Here is a 14,483-nt window from a genome sequence, read left to right as displayed (position 1 = left end):
TCTAAGCTATACCAGTGTGGCCATACTGATTGAGTCACCATAGTTAGCTATTGAATATTTATGTTTTTCATGGAGATGAATAAAATACCGAGTAGATGATTTTATTAAAAAATTGTTTTTAAGGAATACATACTCGATAACTTCAAATTATTTGGGGGCTTACCGCTGATACAAACTATTGTGAGTAAAATACATCCTATGTTTATGATAATATATTTATAATTTTATAGAATGTATGTTTAACATAGCACCATTAGAAATATGTTTAATTGAAATATATTATTAGGACAGTTGTGATTTCGTATGTCTCTGAATTAATTATAAGCACTTATCTCTCAGAAAAATATGAAACATTTTTGGTTTTAGAGACTCCTAAGCCTACATTTAAGAGATTATTTATTCAAACAATTTTAGGTGATCACTAAACTTAAAATTTTATCACCATTGGAAATAATAATGTCAAATACTGCTTGTGTTGTGGGGAATTCAACCAAGTTGTTTACTCTTATCACAGAAAATTTCAAGGTAAGTGATTTTTTAATTCTCAATAGTAACATTCAAGATCTTCATATTTTTTAAAATCCATTTTATAATATATTAAGAACAATAATTTGAGTAACTTTATATTTACCATAAAGTACTCACTAAGTACAAGTCCTAAGCTAAGGGACTACTAGTACATATAATTAGTAGTGGGAAAGATTGAAGGCAGAAGGAGAAGGGGACAACAGAGGATAAGTTGGTTGGACAGTATCACCGACTTGATGGACATGAGATTGATCTAGCTCCGGGAGTTGGTGATGGTGATGGACAGGGAAGCCTGGCATGCTGCAGTCAATGGGGTCGCAAGGAATCAGACACAGCTGAGCGACTGAACTGAATACATGTAATAAAAATGATGAGGAATTCACTTATTTAATTTGATATACTTTGAAAAAAGAAAAATGTTTTAGGTAATAAGGGGCTTTTCTGGAGTATACACGAGGCAGAAAAGTAACTTCTTCCTTCCGGTGTCCATATATGAATTCATGAGAAGGACCCTGAACTGTTACTGTTTTGTTCATGCTCCCACATGTTATATTAATCTCTGTTTCTGGGGGTAGAAGCACTATGATTGATTAATCCCTGGTCATTGACTTTTTGCTGTGGGGCACTGAGTACTATAATTGACAGTCCTAAATGGACAGAACAACATAGACTGTAGGATAGATGAATCCTCTGAAGGTGAAAACAACATATATCTACTACCCTTGAGATGTAAGGCAATATAGCCTAGTGCTATATGAGCCAGACTGTTGTGGTTTCAAATCCTGATTCTAAATGACTGTGTGCAAGTTAAATTACTCAACCTATTTCAGTTCAGTTCAGTTCAGTCACTCAGTCGTGTCTGACTCTTTGTGACCCCATGAACCACAGCACCCCAGTCCTCCCTGTCTATCACCAACTCCCGGAGTTCACCCAAACCCATGTCCATTGAGTCAGTGATGCCATACAACCTCTTTAAACTTCAGTTTTTATTTGTCAGTAAAATAGGGACGATAATAGTATCTACCTCCTAGAGAACTGGTGTTTTATATCTGGTAATCAGAAATAGTCTCATTGGTGAGGTTTCACTTGGGTAAAGTCCTGAAAGGAGTGAGAGTGAGGGAGCCGTAGAAGTATTGCATGCATGCTTAGCCACTAAGTCTTGTCCAACTCTTTGCGACCCTGTTGACTCTTGCCTGCCAGGCCCCTCTGTCCAGGGGATTTCCCAGGCAAGAATACTGGGGTGTGTTGCCAATCTCTTCTCCAGGGTATCTTCCCGAACCAGGGGTTGAACAGGTGTCTCCTGCATGTCCTGCATTGGCAGGCAGATTCTTTACCACTGATCCACCTAGGAAGTCCTATAGAAGAAATACTGAGTTGGCCAAAATGTTTGGTCAGGTTTTTCCATAACATGAAAAATCCCAACGAACTTTTTGGCCACCTCAATATTTTTTATGAAAGAATCATAAGCAGAGGGAAAAAAACCCCAATGTTATTATTGTTGTTAACATTATTATCACACTTACCATAAAACAACCTCAATCAAGTAAGCAGTATGAAATGGAAGAAACATGGACTTTGTAGTCAAAGAAATCTAAATTCAAGTCTGAGCTCTGGCGTATCTGGCATATGTCAATTCTTTGATATTAGAAAAGTTACTTGGCTTCTCAGAATTTGACTTAGAGGAAAATTGTAGATAAATATGACTTATGTCATAGAGTTATATTGGGAAGATTAGATGAGATAACTGTTCAAGCAGTCTTGAGACCTATCAAATTCCATACCTGCTTGTGACTTTTTCAGTCTTACAACTCTTTTAGAGTCCATTACTAATATATTGCATTTTTTACCTAATACTTTTATTCAAAATAAGCAGACCTTTTATTTTGCAACTGCATGCTTTTTTAAAAATTTTGCTCTTTTTTAAAAAGTTCCATTATCTCCTTTTCTTTATTCTATAAATTAAATTCACCTCAAGTAGATAATATTTCATAGATTTGATATCTGGAATTGGTATTTTTTGCTTTCCCAACTAGTATATTATAATATTTACCCTGTCTCAATTATGATAATATATTGAAAGTGAAAGTCATTCAGTTGTGTCCGACTTTTTGTGACCCCCATGGATTATATTGTCCATGGAATTCTCCAGGCCAGGATACTGGAGTGGGTAACCTTTCCCTTCTCCAGGGGATCTTCCCAGCCCAGGGATCCAACCCAGGTCTCCTGTATTGTGGGCGGATTCTTTACCAGTGGAGCCAACCAGGGAAGCCCAATATGATGCTGAATGTAAAACCTTTGTTGTTGCTGTAGAATAAAGTTAGTAGAAGTCAGAGACTCATTTTTTTTTATTATTGTACTTAAATTTCATGTGAGTATAGATTAATAAGAGCTACAGACTACTCAAATTCACTTAGCAAATAACTAGAAAAACTTATTTAACTCTAGAAAATAATAAATAATGAAAAATAAGCTTTGCACAATATTTTAAGCCACCTACCCATGTATGAGCATGTATTTAAGGAAGCAGTTTTGTGCATGAAACTTAAAATTTATTTTGAAATTAAAAATTCTTTTCAGAATGTTAATTTCACTACTATCCAAAGGAAATACTTCAATGAAACAAAAGGACTAGAATACATTGAACAGTTATGCATAGCAGAATTCAGCACTGTCCTAATGGAGGTTCAGTCCAAGTAAGTTAAGTTTAGGGGCAAGTAGTAAGTCTTTAGTGTATTCCAGGAAGGAAATGTCTTTTGTCTGTTTTGTTCTTTGCTATATCCCTACTACCGAAAAAAATGCTAAGAAAAGTTTCATAAAACACACTCAGTAATTACTGAATAGTAAAGTATTAACTGAAATTTATACACAGGGCATATCTTGCTGACTTAGTTTATATAGAATTTCTCCAAATTAGTCATAATCTATTGCCCTAATCATTGCTGCTCACTTTACTTTGAAATGAAAAGCTTAAGTAGCCAGAGCTACTAGAAATGTGAGGGCACGGAAGTGAAACACAGGTAAAGCTGTGTTCCTGTTAATTCACACCTTTACCCCTTCGAAATGAAACAGGAAATGATACTTTTGGAAGGCAGCTATGCTCACCACTATACCACCAACGCAAAATGATACTTTTGGAATGGATATTTTTTAGAACATGCTGAACAGATACTTTCTTTGAGCCAGGTTGGACTATTTGTTCACTAAGTTAATCGTGATGACTTTTCTCACCAAGATCCTATACATTATAGGATGTATATAGGAATGAGGTACATTCCTATACATTATGATCTCCTGACTGTACCTTTTAAGCCCTCAGACTTTCTCAATATTATTTGAATATGTACTTAGAATGGTGCCATTGAATGTTGAATTCTAACATGACTTACTGTGAATCCATTTTTTATTCTTTATAACTTTATTCTTTAAACTTATTCTCTAAGTCTCAGACTTCAGAAAATTGTCTGTTTTTATCAACTTTTATGCTTTAAAGATAATTTAACTAGTCATCAAAAATGAGGAACACTTGGAGTGCTTTTTCCCTTTGAATTTAAGCAATGCTATGCAAATAATTTTTGCTATTAAAAGTAAATGTTTTCATTTATAGCAATACTTTTATTACAGAGATTTATAGTGATGTATCATTGGTTACCTTACAGATATTACTGCCTTGCAGCTGTTGCAGCTTTATTAAAATATGTTGAATTTATTCAAAATTCAGTTTATGCACCAAAATCGCTAAAGATTTGTTTCCAGGGTAGTGAACAGACAGCCATGATAGATTCATCATCAGCCCAAAACCTTGAATTACTAATTAATAATCAAGACTCTAGGTAAGATTATCCATTTTTTATTAGGAAATATATCAGTATATTGTAGTGTCATGTTTTCCTATGAATAGTTACTTTATATTTTTTAAAGTTGTTCGGTTGAGAAATATTGAAAATAAACGTTTTTAATACTTGGTACCATTGTTGCTGAACTGCTCAAATGTTTTCACCAAAATCAAGTTTTAAAAAGATATTTTTACTAAATAAGAAAAAAAATTCATTTGAATCAGTTCTAATGAGATGGATGAAACTGGAGCCCATTATACAGAGTGAAGTAAGCCAGAAAGATAAAGACCAATACAGTATACTAACGCATATATGTGGAATTTAGAAAGATGGTAACGATAACCCTATATGCAAAACAGAAAAAGAGACACAGATGTACAGAGCAGAATTTTGGACTCTGTGGGAGAAGGCGAGGGTGGGATGTTTCAAGAGAACAGCATCGAAACATGTATATTATCTAGGGTGAAGCAGATCACCAGCCCAGGCTGGATGCATGAGACAAGTGCTCAGGGCTGGTGCACTGGTAAGATCCAGAGGAATCGGGTGGAGAGGGAGGTGGAGGGGGGGATCGGAATGGGGAACACATGTAAATCCATGGCTGATTCATGTCAATGTATGACAAAAGACCACTACAATATTGTAAAGTAATTAGCCTCCAACTAATAAAAATAAATGAAATAAAAATAAATAAGAAAAAAAAAAAGCTGACAACCATTTCAAAATTAAGCAGAAGACTTGAACAGATGTTTCTCCAAAGAAGATATACAGAGGTACCATAAGCAAGAGTTCAGCATCACTAGTTGTTAGGGAAATACATATCAAAAACACAGTTATCACTTCACACTGTTAGTATGGTTATTATTAAATAAATGGAAGATAAGGATGGAGAAATTAGAATCCTAATCCATTTATGGTAGGGATGTAAAATGGTTCAGTCACTTTGAGAAACCATGTGGTGGTTCCTCAAAAAGCTAAATTTGGCAGTACCATATGATCCAGAAATTCTGTTTCTTGGTATACACCCAGAAGAACTGAGAGTGGAGATTCAAACAGATACTTGCACACAAGTATTCATAGCAGCATTATTCACAGTAGCCAAAATGTGGAAACAAACCAATTGTCCATCAACTAGTGACCAATAAAGCATATACAAATAAGATGTATACATATAATGGAATATCATTCAGCTTTAAAAAGGAGTGAAATTCTGCCACAAGATGTAGGAATCCTGAAGACATTGTATTAAGTGAAATATGCTAGACACAAAAGGTGAAGTACCTAGAATAGGCAAATTTATGGCAACAGAAAGTAGACAGGTTATCAGGGGCTGGGGGAACTGGGGAATGGGAGAGTTATTGTTTAATGGATTCAGAGTTTATGTTTGGGAAGATGAGAAAGCTCTGGAAATGAATAGTGGTAATGGTTGCACATTATTGCAAGTGTACCTAATAGCACTGAATAGTGAGCATAATATGGTTAAAATGGTAAAATCTGTGTTTTGTATGTTGTACCATAATAAAAAAGAAGTTACTGTGTGCAGAATACTACAATGCTAAAATAACCAGTTTTAAAAGCATTAAATACAGGAAATTCAAGGGGCTACATAATCATTTGAGAAGGTGAAGTAGTTGAAAATGATAAAAATGGTCTTTGTGTATGACTAGATTGCTGGTTTTATTGGATTATTATTAGCTTCAGTTAGATGAATATTGATGGTAAACATGAATGAAAGGGAGAATGGGAGATTGCTCATGTGTTTGTGCATATGTGTGTGTTGTCTGCACATGCACATACACACTGTAAACATGAGGTTTTTATAAGATTTCATAATGGTTGAGGTACCTAAATTAGAATCAAAATGTCATTAGAAGATAATGTAATTAACCTGTGGTGGTGTTTATAGTAGGGATAAACTACATAGTTTAATATGGGTTCAATTTGGCACAAAGAATTAGTGAGTAATGGTTTATCTCCTTGAGGAATTATAGTCTGGAGGAGGAGACATATAATATCATAGGTCATTAACATGTACTAAGTACATCAGGCCCTCTGTAGTCGAGGGACCCACAGTTGTTTGAAATCACAGATATGGAACTTGTGGATGTGGAGGGCCCACTGTAGTAGGCCATTTTATATAAAGGATTTAAGTATCCACGGATTCTGGTCTCTGTTAAATGTCTTGGAGTCAATTGCCTATAGAAAGGGTTGACTGTATGGTGATGAAACTTTGCATAAAAAATGATGGGATCATAGCAGAGAGAGAAAGTTAATTTGTCTTGTTAAGGAGTAAAAGAATTATTATAGAAACAGTTTTATAGCGGGGTTAATACCTTGACTTTTTTTTTTGTTTTTTAGCCCTGATATGAGTTTTGAAATATAAATAGAAGTTATCCAGATTAAGGAGTAAAAAAAATAGTAAGCGAGTGAATAAAAAAGTTTTGAAGGCACGATTTTCAATATAGTAATATGGTATGTGCAAGGAAACTTAAGCTATTTAGTTTGGTAAAGTGCAGGTTGGGAGTAAGTAAGCTTGGAGTAAAATCTCAGCTTTCAGTAATTAATATATCGAAAACCACAGATATCAATGAAAGGTACATACTTAAATACAAATTTTAGTATTAAGAGTATTGAATAGAATAAAGAGTGCTTTAGACAATTGAAGCCTTAAGGTGCTTGTGCCAGTTTCAGAGCTGCAGTGTTTAAATATTTCTGTTGCTTTGTGCATTCTTATCTTGGCTTTACTTTCCACTATATGAAATCTCCAGACATATCTAATTTTGTTTATTATTTACTTCAGTCATCAAGAACAGTTTAGATCTATCTAGGTACTGTTGGTACTACTTTTAGTAAAGTAGTAATATTACTGTATATAGTACTTTTTGTCATCCATCAGTGTAGTGACCTCTGTACCTTTGCAGTTCCACTGGATAATGTTGATCTAAAATTATAACCTTTTAAAGGAGAATGTAATTAATAGTAGTTTTTCCTTTCCAGTTTAGTGAATAAGTAATATTTTTTCTGTTGCCTGGAAAAAGATAAAATAAAATCTCAATAAACAATTCTGTTGTTGACTTTCTAAGTTAAAATAACATAGGGTAACATAGACAGTCAATAACTAAGACTGGTAATTATTACAAAGGGTTTTATACTCAGTTTTACTTTGGCACATTTCATAATCATTGTTTGACCATTGTCACCATCAAACGTTGCTTGAGTTTCTGCTATATATTAAATGATAGGATATTTGACCTCCAAGAGTTCATATTGTAGTTGAGAGGAGAAATTGAGGTCTTTTCCCTGATTTAAACCAAAGAATATTAGGTTGAAAGATGAGCATGCTACCTACTGAACTATCTGAATAGCTCTAATGCTTCTATGGACTTGTCACTTGTTCAGTATAGTTTCCACCATTGATTTATATAGCAAATGGCAGGTTTAGGTGTGCTCCCTACTTCTTTTGTTCCTGCAAAAGCAAGTTCTCAAAATTGTACCTGTGACTTACCTATGATAACCTTCTCCCGACTCCTAGCCAGGGCTTGATTTGAGTAATTTCTTTAAAAATATGTTTAAATTGATATACCAAAAATTTGATAGTCTGATAACTTAAATCATTGTTATTTCCTTTCTTCTCTTAACCCAAATTCATTATGTCAGTAAATCCTCTTGACTCAGCCTTTAGAGTACATTCATATTCTGGGTCTTGTCTTATAATTTCCAAGTCTACAAACTTAACACCATACTTTTACTGCTCAGTTGCTCAGTTGTGTCTGACTCTTTGTGACCTTTTGGACTGCAGCCTGCCAGGCTCCTCTGTTCATGGGATTTTTCAGGCAAGAATACAGGAGTGGGTTGCCCTTTCCTCCTCCAGGTTATCTTCCCAACCTAGGGATTGAAGCTGCATCTCCCATGTCTCCTGCATTGCAGGTGGATTGTTTACCTGCTGAGCCACCTGGGAAGCCCCCACAACCCTAATCCATACCTCCATCATTTAAGCCTGGACTATGTAGTATAATAGCCCCTAACTTGTCTCTCTGTCTTCTTCCTCTTCCTACAATTAGTCTGTTCTCAACCTAGTGGCCAGAAAGTGATCCTTTTAAACCAGAAATTACATCTTGAAACTTTAATGCTTTAAAGTCTTCTAGTGCTCCCATTACCTTTAGAATGTAATTCAGACTCTTTACCATGGCCTGCAAGGACTTCTGTGTTCTGATTTCTTTCAACTTCTTTATTCATTTCCCTTAATTCTTACTTTGCAGTGCTCCACCAACCTTGATCTTTCTGGTTCTAGAGCCAGGAAGACGGGTGGTGGTTTAGTTGCTAAATCGTGTCCGACTCTTTTACCACATGGACTGTAGCCTGCCAGGCTCTTCTGTTCGTGGGATTCTCCTGGCAAGAATATTGGAGTGGGTTACCATTGCCTTCTCCAGCAGGAAGACTACCTGGGCTTAAATTGCTGTTCTGTTTTGCCCCTTTAAACTGATAACTCTTTTATTATTGTTGTTCATTTATTTGGAAACCTCAGGCAAATTACTTAATTTCTTTGCATTTCAGTTTCTTCCCTTATAAAATGTGGTTAAAAATAGTTTCTAGCTCATACCATGGTTATTAAAATTAAATAATATATGTACATTTCTTAGAATAAGGCCTGGCATATACTTTGTGTTCAATATATTAGCTATTCCCACCATCATTGTCATAATTATTCCCCTCTCATCATCATCTTGGTATGTATGTCTTAATTCAACTGTCAGTTATAAATATAGGTCTTTCTCAACCAACCTAACTAAAGCAACCCTTCTTGTCATTCTCTGTACAGTCCTGTTTGTTTGTAATAGTTTCTGTACCTGATATTATTTTCTTTCTTTCTCTTTTATAATTCTCTAACTTCATAAATTAGAACAGAGTGATTATATAAAATACATGTTTTATCAGTGTAAAGTTCTCTTCCCCCTTAAGTATGTATTATTGATATCTTGTTATTATTGATAGAATGCCACGGGCTAGAACATTTTATATTAGTCTGAGTATTGTAACTGGTCTATGAAAAAAAGTCCTTCACTAATGCAAGAAGATGCTGTAGATCCTTGTTAATCAAAGTGTGCTTCACTGACTGACAGCATACTTGAGAGTTTATTTAAAATGTAGATGATCAGGCCTCATCCCAGACTGAATCAGAATCCTCATGTAATTTGTATGAATATGAAAGTTTGAGAATCACTATCGTAGATTATAAGACTATTTTAAAACTATGTGGGAGAAGGCAAGGGTGGGACAATATGAGAGCATAGCATTGAAACATGTATATTAACATATGTAAAATAGATGACCAGTGCAAATTCAGTGCATGAAGGAGGGCACCCAAAGCTGGTGCTCTGGGACAACCCAGAGGGGTGGGGTGGGGAGGGAGGTGGCAGTGGGGTTCAGGATGGGGGATGCATGTGCACCCATGACTGATTCATGTTGGTGTATGGCAAAAACCACAATATTATAGAGTAATTAAAATAAATACATTTTAAAAAGTTAAATTACAGTTTTATTGGTATCTTCTTTGTATACTTAATGAAATTTTCCTAACTTGTGTTTTTAAAGGAATAATCACACACTCTTTGGTGTTCTAAATTATACTAAGACTCCTGGAGGAAGTAGAAGACTTCGTTCTAATATATTAGAACCTCTAGTTGATGTTGAAACCATTAACATGAGATTAGATTGTGTTCAGGAACTGCTTCAAGATGAGGAACTCTTTTTTGGACTTCAGTCAGGTAAATATCATCTACTTTTACAAATGCAAATTATTAAAAATATATGTCTTCCTAAAATTATACCAGTCCTGTTGGATTAAGGCTCATCCTAATCATGTTATCTTAATTTGATGACATCTGCAAAGATCTAGTTTCCAAGTAATGTCACATTCAGATACCAGGATTTGGGATTACAAAATGTCTTTTGCGGAGATGCAGTCCAACTCATGAGGTAATAGAATTGCCCTTGGCAGCTGTTCACTGGCATGGCAGTGCAATTTTTTTGTTAAATCTGTAAGTGGAAGGGCAGTTTATCTGCACTGATCCTAGTCTAGTTCCTGGATTTTAGCCACTTGATCTGTCTTCTGTATCCCCACTGTTGTTCTGGTGGTCTAAACTGAAGTAGTACATGAAAATCTAGAAGGCATTTACAGTCTTTAGGTTTCTTCAGTCCAATCCTAAATATCTTTTAATTAGTATAATTTCTTCAAAATTCTGACATTATACTGACTGTGGCTGCATTTCCAATGTTGCTGAGTATATTCATTTTTTTCTATGTATTCCTGTGTATTTTGTGAGGCTTTGGAAAAGGTGTGAAAAGGCTTATTTTTAACTGGTCACCCTTGTGGTCTACAGCAACATCTTATCTCTATTCTACCATTCATCACCTATTGAAAAACAAATTTTATGCACATACTGTCTTCTCTCATCACCCCATTTCAACCAGTCTTCTTTCTGTGCCCACTACTGTACTGAGACTTCTCTTGTCAAGGTCAGTGTAGCAGGCATTGTTGGTTTTCTGTCCGTATCCTCCTGGGTCTCTCTTACTTTTCTCTGTGCCCCTTTCCCCTCTCTGCGTTCTTTTGCTGCCGATGGCCTGCACCTGGACTCTCTTTAGAGGTCTACCCTCAGGCTATTGGAGGGCTGTGCGCTAAGCAGAGAGGGTCAAATGTGCCTTGTGGGCCCTCAAATGACTGAATCATGTGGGAATATGAAAGCCTAACTGCCGCACACTGTTTTGGCAATAACCATGAATGTAACTTAAAAGTCCAGAAGTTCTACTACAGCGTGAACTGAAGTTACCTTCCATAGAATTTTGCCTGAAATTATGCTTTTGCTTGGCTTTTTTCCCCTTTCCTGTCCTTCTCTTCTCTACTGGTTTCTCATGGAAGCAAATTCTTAATCTATTACTTGCATATAAATCCTCATTTCAGAGTCTCTTTTTGGAGAACCAAGCCTAAGACATTTACCCATAGTTTCATTGTTGTTAAATTTAATGGGCACATATTAGTTCTATTTGGGGCTTCCCAGGTAGCTCAAATAATAAAGAATCTGCCTGGAATCCGGGAGACCTGGGTTCTATCCTTGGGTCAGGAAGATCCCTTGGAGAAGGGTGTGGCAACTCACTCCAGTATTCTTGCCTGGAGAATCCTGTGGACGGGGGAACCTGGCAGGCTACAATCCATGGAGTTGTGAAGAGTCAGATATGACTGAGCGACTAACACACAGAGTTCTATTTGAAATCCAACTTCTCTGGTACTGCCAAAATCTCTCCTTATTGAATTACTGCCTTTCTTTGCTTCTGTGATTATACAATTTGATTTTCCTTCTACTTCTTTGGAGTTTCCTTTTTTTAAAGCTCTGTCATTCACTTCTTTAAAAAGTTTATGACTGTCCATCTCCCTTATAATGTTATCTTTATAATTTACAAATAGACTGCAGGACTGTAGACTGTCTTGGAATGTCTTTAGAAAGTTCTGTCATTGCTCAGGTAACAGAGTGAAAACCCCAGAGTCCTTCCTTTCAAATGGAAGAGAGAAAGATTTCTGAGTCTTCTTTTTAGGCTTGTTTTCCTTTACTCATTCCCTGAATGCTATGGTGCTTCAAAACTATGTCTTAGGTTGCCTTTTTACTTTGTATTTTCTTGTATGATTTACCCATATTCTTGGTCTTATAGTTATCATTCAGTTCAGTTCACTCACTCAGTAGTGTCCGACTCTTTGCGACCCCATGAATCGCAGCACGCCATGCCTCCCTGTCCATCACCAACTCCCAGAGTCTACTCAACCCATGTCCATCGAGTCGGCGATGCCATCCAGCCATCTCATCCTCTGTCATCCCCTTCTTCTCCTGCCTTCAATCTTTCCCAGCATCAGGGTCTTTTCAAATGAGTCAGCTCTTCATGTGAAGTGGCCAAAGTATTGGAGTTTCAGGTTCAGCATCAGTCCTTCCAGTGAACACCCAGGGCTGATCTCCTTTAGGATGGTCTGGTTGGATCTTCTTGCAGTCCAAGGGACTCTCAAGAGTCTTCTCCAACACCACAGTTCAAAAGCATCAATTCTTTGGTGCTCAGCTTTCTTCACCGCCCAACACACATCCATACATGACTACTGGAAAAACCATAGCCTTGACCAGACGGACTTTTGTTGGCAAAGTAATGTCTCTGCTTTTTAATATGCTATCTAGGTTGGTCATAACTTTCCTTCCAAGGAGTAAGCGTCTTTTAATTTCATGGCTGCAATCACCATCTGAAGTGATTTTGGAGCCCCCAAAAATAAAGTCTGACACTGTTTCCACTGTTTCCCCATCTATTTGCCATGAAGTGATGGGACCAGATGCCATGATCTTAGTTTTCTGAATGTTGAGCTTTAAGCCAACTTTTTCACTCTCCTCTTTCACTTTCATCAAGAGGCTTTTTAGTTCCTCTTCACTTTGTGCCATAAGGGTGGTGTCATCTGCATATCTGAGGTTCTTGATATTTCTCCTGGCAAACCTGATTCCAGCTTGTGCTTCTTCCAGCCCAGCATGTCTCATGATGTACTCTGCATATAAGTTAAATAAGCAGGGTGACAATATACAGCCTTGACATACTCCTTTTCCTATTTGGAACCAGTCTGTTGTTCCATGTCCAGTTCTAACCATTGCTTCCTGACCTGCATACATTCACATACCTGTAACTTCCAAATTTACATTTCATGCCCAGATATCTTTACAGACCTTCAGCCCCAAGTATCTTATTGCCTACTGAGCACTTATTAGATCTTTCTTAATCACCTCAGATTTAATGTATCCAGACTGTGCCATCTTTCTTTCTAAATCAGTCCCTTTTGATTTCAAAGAATAGCTCTACATCCAAGCTCTTAACCAAACCAGATGGCCAACCAGAAGTCATTCTTGACACTTAGCTTCTCTGAAAGTAATCATCAAATTAAAGTAATCATCAAATATAAAGTCTCTTTTCTATATATTTCTTATAGGTATTAGCTTCTATTCCCAGTGCTGCTGCTCCAGCCCAGGGTACCATTTATCTATAATCTGATTTATTTCTGCAGCCTTCTATTTGGCCTTGTCCTCCAGCCTTGTTCTTTATAGTCTTAACCATTGGACTGCCAGGGAAGTTCCTAAATTTAATTTATTTTCAGAGGGATATGGTTGATTTACAATATTAGTGTCAGGTGTACAACATAATGATTCAAAATTTTCATAGATTATACTCTGTTTAAAGTTATTACAAATTTATGACTATGTTTGCTATGCTGTAAAGCATATGCTTTATGGCTTACTTATTTTATACATAGTAGTTTGTAGCTCTTAATCCCCCATCCACCTCTTTTCCCTCCTCCCTACTCTCTCGGCATTGGAAACCACTAGTTGGTTCTCTGTATCTGTGAGTCCATTTCTGTTTTGTTATATTTGCTCATTTGTTTTAGTTTTTAGATTCCACATATACCTATTTGTCTTTCTTTGCCTGATTTATTTCACTAAGTGTGATATCCTCTAGGTCCATTCATGTTTTCACAAATGACAGAATTTTACTGTTTTTTTAATGGCTGAGTAGTATTCCATTGTGTGTGTATACATGTATACATATGTGTGTGTGTGTGTGTGTGTGTATATCACAACTTTATTCACTGTCTCTTGATGGACATTTAGGTACCATATCTTCACAATTACGAATAATGCTGCTGTGAACATAGGGGTACTTGTATCTTTTTGAATTAGTATTTTTGTTTTCTCTGGGTATATACCCTGGAGTGGAATTGCTAGATCATATGGTAGTTCTATGTTTAGTTTTTTGGTGAGCCATCTCATCTTTAAAAGATGAGAACAGCTAAAGTTCAGAGAAGTTAGGTAACACCTGGAAAGTTACATGGTTAGTGGCTGACCGATGCTTTTAGACTTTTAATCTTACCTTTTAAGTATCATGAAGAAAAGTTAGAGATCAAAAAAGTAGGAAGAAAATTATGATAAGCAACATCTATAAGTCAGAGAAGTAGAGTTTCAAGAAGGAAAGGGGTGATCAAAATATGAAGTGTCAAAATTTGAAGACAAATTCTTAGTAATCAAAGTTAGGAAAAGAATACTAGAATTTATTATTTTA

The 14,483-nt window shown here is 36.2% G+C and overlaps 1 protein-coding gene across 1 annotated transcript in view; it reads left to right on the top strand.

Annotated features, from left to right (window-relative positions):
* Positions 1-14,483, top strand: part of MSH4 (mutS homolog 4) — a 91,145-nt gene that overhangs the window by 21,827 nt on the left and 54,835 nt on the right. The window contains exons 4-7 of the mRNA XM_020902997.2: positions 415-525; positions 3,106-3,221; positions 4,185-4,358; positions 9,951-10,123. Coding sequence (XP_020758656.2) covers positions 415-525; positions 3,106-3,221; positions 4,185-4,358; positions 9,951-10,123 — 574 coding nt within the window. The remainder of the gene's footprint in view (positions 1-414; positions 526-3,105; positions 3,222-4,184; positions 4,359-9,950; positions 10,124-14,483) is intronic.

This window comes from Odocoileus virginianus, chromosome 5, assembly GCF_023699985.2.
Source record: "Odocoileus virginianus isolate 20LAN1187 ecotype Illinois chromosome 5, Ovbor_1.2, whole genome shotgun sequence".
Taxonomy (NCBI): Eukaryota; Metazoa; Chordata; class Mammalia; order Artiodactyla; family Cervidae; genus Odocoileus; species Odocoileus virginianus.
Note: the sequence above shows the minus strand (reverse complement) of the source record. Positions and strands in the feature narration are given on the sequence as shown.